This window comes from Teleopsis dalmanni, chromosome 2 (genome assembly GCF_002237135.1).
Source record: "Teleopsis dalmanni isolate 2A chromosome 2, ASM223713v2, whole genome shotgun sequence".
In the NCBI taxonomy this organism is placed as follows: Eukaryota; Metazoa; Arthropoda; class Insecta; order Diptera; family Diopsidae; genus Teleopsis; species Teleopsis dalmanni.
In genome coordinates this window covers 221475874-221481258 of record NC_051847.1, presented here as the reverse complement: position 1 = coordinate 221481258, position 5385 = coordinate 221475874, and the positions used below count along the sequence as shown (strand labels likewise).

At 34.0% G+C, this 5385-nt stretch overlaps 1 protein-coding gene across 1 annotated transcript; it reads left to right on the top strand.

Moving 5' to 3' along the window:
- Positions 1–3060: 3060 nt before the first annotated feature.
- On the top strand, positions 3061–4239 carry LOC119684294. The gene has a single exon (XM_038098302.1). The coding sequence runs from the start codon at positions 3297–3299 to the stop codon at positions 4218–4220; it is 924 nt and encodes a 307-aa protein (XP_037954230.1). The 5' UTR covers positions 3061–3296; the 3' UTR covers positions 4221–4239.
- The last annotated feature ends 1146 nt before the right edge of the window (positions 4240–5385 follow it).

Below are 5385 nucleotides of genomic sequence, written 5' to 3'. Positions count from 1 at the left end.
TACCTGACACCCGTTGGTAAATGAAGCATACAGTATGTCTTATCCCCAAGACATCTAAAAAACTTATAGATTTTACATATAATAGCTTGCAGTAATTTGTTGAACTGCTTGATTAAAAAACTATATTTTACTTGATTTTGGAAATTATTTGTGGAACTGGTTGATAAAAAAATTATATTTAACCTGATTTTTGAAATTACGTTTTCGCTCCGGACTGTTGTACCTCAACAGAATGTTTTGCGGAGATGGAAGAGCATTTGTTTGTTGAACAAATGCAACAATGTTTTCTTATCATTGATGAAGTAAATTAATTAACCTGTTGTCTTTTTTTTTATAACAAAAATAAATATAAGAATTGTTTCGTTTAGATATGCTGCCACTACTATCTAGATTCGTTGGTAACAAGCCATTGTGCATTCGCAAATATAGTTGATGGAATTACTATTGCCTTTTGTACTTCAATTTCTGGTATGATTTCTTTTATAGTCACTTCGAAATACTCCTAAATTTGTAACTTAAATTTGCGCAAAATGTTTGGTGTACCTTATGCATATATACGAATGATAAACATAATCACCTATTAGTTACAAAATAATACAAAAAGGACCAAAGGCCGCTTTACCAATAAAAATAAATTCAAACGCAAAAACGCACATACATAATACAGAGCATAAGCGCAAACATATGAGAATAATCGACTTGAAAAATATTTAATTCCCTCGTGTAATTATGAGTAATGAATATGAAAATAAATTCAATTTATTTTTATATATCTAAAAAGCATTACTTTATAATTCAAAATTTGTATATATGTACATATTAAGGTGTCTCCAAGTTGTACCTAACTTTCAAAAACGTTGCGGTACGCCTTATTTTTAATATTCTTTCTCACTTTTTTCCATTTCTTTAGCTTCTTCACTAAGGTACTAGAAAATAATATAACCAATCTGGTTAATCTTACAAGATTTTCTAGACCACCCTATTTCATAATGATATTAGCATCTAAAAAAAAAGCACAAACGAAAAACTTTCATTAACTAAATTCAACAATAATATTTAACAGTGTAAATAATTAAAAAGCTCTTACAAATGCTAATGACAATTAATTATATTGAGGCAATCAATTAACTTTTTACAATAAATTAAAATGTAGCCCGCATTCCTCCTATTAGCCCCTATTAACATTATCCACCATCTTGAATAAAAAAAGCCAGAAAAAACAATGACATTTACTCAAAGAAAAACAATTTATTGATTGCAGTGTATACGAGTGTAACCAGTTATATAATTTCACTTAACTTCAAATAAATTCAGTAGAATAACAAACACAAACACAAACCCAAAGCCAACAAAAACAATAGTAAACAAAAATAGAAAAAACAACAAAAACAACAAAAGGAAATGACTACACTCGCAAACAGGCCAAAGGGTGGCAACGAAAGCCATTTAGACACTAAATTAAATAGACATTTGCATGCAAAGCTAAATACTTTTATAATTGAGAAAAGCGTAGAAGGACAAAAAGTACACAAACAAACAAAAAACGAAAATTAAACGCAAAAGAAAAAATGAAAAGAACCATTTTTAAATAAATAATGGAATGTGCCAAAGAAAAAACAAAGTAAAAAGTTAAAAGGAACTGAAACTGGAACTGGAAGAACGCAAATAAAATGCCAATGACTAAAAGATAATGGATAACGGCAGAAATTTTAAGTTACAAAGTCTAATAAACAAATTTGATTTACTGCAATCAATATATGTATATGCGTTTCCCCCGTAAATCTCACAAATCCTCTTCCATATCGATTCTCCATCTTCATTACCAACAACAACAAGTTAAAAATATTGAGAAGAAGCCATATGTTAAGACAATACTATATATACACAGAAATCTATATATATGTATATACCAACCTACTCTGCATATACACATTAACAGGTAGAAGAGCAAAAAGAACACCAGAGCAAAAAAAGCACTGCAAAAAACAAAAGGCAAGAGCTTGCGCCATTTACAGCAAGCGGTTGACTACAACGACGACACCTTCAAAGTTAAATGCTTTCGCAAATTGCTAAAGTCAGCGCATACATCAAGACGAAAATAGCCGACAAAGAAAAACGGGATGGAAAACTAGACATCATTATTGATGACAATTGAGTGCGCAAACCAAAGCAAAACAAGAATGAAGCAGAAAAATAAACAGAAATAAATAAAACAAAATAATAAAAAGAAAGTTTGAAACCAAGAAGCTAAAGACCACAAAGAGTGCTTTTCTTCTTTTGTTTTTCTTTGGAAGCATTGAAAAATAGTCAAAGGGAATAATACTCAGCTCTCTGCCAACGAAACAGCAATTATCATAATTAAGATTGCAACCAAGTGGAAAATATACCAACAATCTGGTATACCCATAAACATGTTTACACTTATACATACACACAACAATACCAAATTATGTGTATACAGATAAATAATATAAATTTACCCCCAAAAGAACACAACAAACGAAACACAAACGAAACACAAACAGGAAAGAACGAGTGAATGGGCTAGCAAATAAGCAAATAAGTAAGTAAGCAAGTATAAGAACGCGTCAAACGTCAAATTGAAAAAATTAATGACGTTTTGTTGACAGCTTTAGGAGCGCAGTATATCAGTGTCAAGCGCACAATACTAAACTGCAGCTGCTCTAATAAGCGAAACAAGCAGACAAAAGTGGAGGGAACAATAAAACGTCATTAAATGCAGTATTATGATTGGCTCATAGCAACACACTCATAGAAGTACACCTCAAAAACTATTTTAAGTTGGCTCCACCTTTTCACACTCACTCTCATGGCACATAATGACGTCATGCAAGCTGCTAGCAGCTAACATCAAACATCAAGCAAGAGGCACATGTATTTGTGAGAAGATTCAATAAATTTGCTCAGTGGTAGGAAACCAGTTTTTCATTTTTGCCTTATGCCCACTGTTTACTATCTGCCTGTACTCTTTGTTATGGCCCTGTTTAACGTTTGCCTGGCACATATTTTTAATGTTTTTGCAGTTGTTGCGCTCTCGCTAATCGTGTAGTTTGTCGGTGTCGCGAATAAATCAAGCGCTGTTAGCCATTTTTAACGTGTTTTCCCGACGCAAAACTGAATACTGAAACTTACACGTGCAATTAGCAACTCACGTTAAATTAAAAGCAAAAGAAGCTATGATTTTTGTTTGTGCTCTAACTGATCGTCACTCTGCCTAATAAATGCACCCGAACTACATAAATAAATAAAGTTTTGTTATAACTTAAAGCAGTTCTATGATTTATAAACCTATTAAAATAATTTCCTTAGCGAATATGATGCATTCCAATACTCCGCCACCTGTACCGCCGCGTACAAGCAGCCCAGCTATGTCAGAAATTTCAGTTGGATCCCCGAGTCCACCTATTGCACACACCCATCAAATGACAGCTTTTCGGCCTATTAATCCCAAACGTCTGCGTTTAACAAACGAACGTGTACAAACACCGATGAGAGCGAATAGTTTGGCTTCTGCAGCAACAATCTCCAGACGAAAATCTTGTGCAGAACGTGTGAAAAGCTTCTCCATAGACGATATTCTAGGACAAAAAACTGTATCAGACTCAGCATCAACTGAATCTCAAATAAATTCATTAGCTGTCTTACCATCACCTACAACCCCCGCACTAGCAGCTCCACAACTCTTAAACGAACGTTTACAGGTGCCACCAGCGCACTTAATGCTTGATGTTCCGTCCGCTCTTACAAAAATGCCACTACAAGCCTGGGATCCTATGCAGAGTAGTTTACCGATGAGACCTTTCTTTCCACCTGCGCTACTTCATTATGAGCAAAGACTCGCCTGGGATTACCAAAGACAATTGCAGGAACATTTTCAGGTACAGTTACTAAGGCAGATGAACATGGGCACAAATATAATTGCTTCCGAAGACGGTTCAGAGCTTTCTCGTTCTGGTTCAACTGGCAGTGATTGTTATTCTCCGGAAATAAATGTGAACGGTGATTCTAAAATTACTAAAACAGATGCAGAAACAAACGAAGAGAGTGATAGTAACATAGAAAGTGATAAAAATACCAAGCAATCAAAGGGTGATGGAAGCAATACTGGAAAGAAATCCAATCTTGATACACCGCTAGATGCTCTATTTCAGTTATCAACGAAAAACTTTGATGAAGAACAAGGTAGGTGCAGAATCTAAAAAACTAAAATAATTAATGTGTGTCCGAATTCTTCAGCACACTTACCATCTAAAATAAATTATTAGAGTAAGACACTATTGTTAAGCAAATGATTTTTATGTAATGTGTACACTTCCCATTTTGGTATCAAGTGGAAAACCAATAAAATTAATTTTAAGTATAATTTTTTTAAACTTAGTTTTCCCTTACAATGAGATTTACTCACGTTTTACTGAAATGGCCATAACAAACCGTTACAGCGTTTCGGTTTGACGCAGCAAGTCTCTCTAGGTGCCTCTGCTAATTAAGCGCTTTCTCTAGTCTCGTACGTCAAACTACCGCTCAAATAAATTTTTTCACTGGAGCATCGAGAAAACATATATTTTCAAGACATATGCAAGCCGGTGAAGTCGCTGACTGTTTATTTCATAGACTATATAAATATAATCGGTGCCAACTCGTAGAGGACTGACTAAAGATCTTAAGACGAAGTTTTCTCTTAAAAACTCACAATGCTACTTAATCATTCTAAGATAGAGTCCATGTTACACTGTTAATTTCACTTGTATTATCTTTGCATTTCGTATTACTTTATTTTTTATTCTAAGATTAAAAATGTTCCATGAGAGATATTCTATGTAAGCTCACACAATTTTTGTGGTAGTTTTTATACCGAACTAATTTCTCTCTAGTTCTCTTTAATACTCTGACAATAGCGACGTCAACAGCTACATAGCCTTTATACTGCAAATATATAACCTCCAACTTGGTACATAGAAGTAAATCGGAAGTATTTAGGATAATATTTGTCCTTATAAGATTATTGACTATGGAGCCCTTTCGAATTTCCTGTAGTTCGAGTCTACCGGCGTTCGAAGAAGAGACACCGAAGTACCTGTCGTGCCTATGTGTAGGCTTGTTAAGAACCATGCTTAAGCTATTGTCCACGCCATTCTGGCACATTCCTTTACACACTCGGCGATATTTCTAATATTAGTATCGGCCATATAATTGCATTTATTAATGAATCTGACTGATTCTAATATACCTATTCTTCTACCGACGATTACGAGAAATGTGGAATTAAAACGACTTTTTAACTAATTCAGGAGGATTCGTTGCTCCTTCCTTCTCCTTCACCATTCAAAGAATATATATTCTACGGAGTAACTGAAATCTATGATA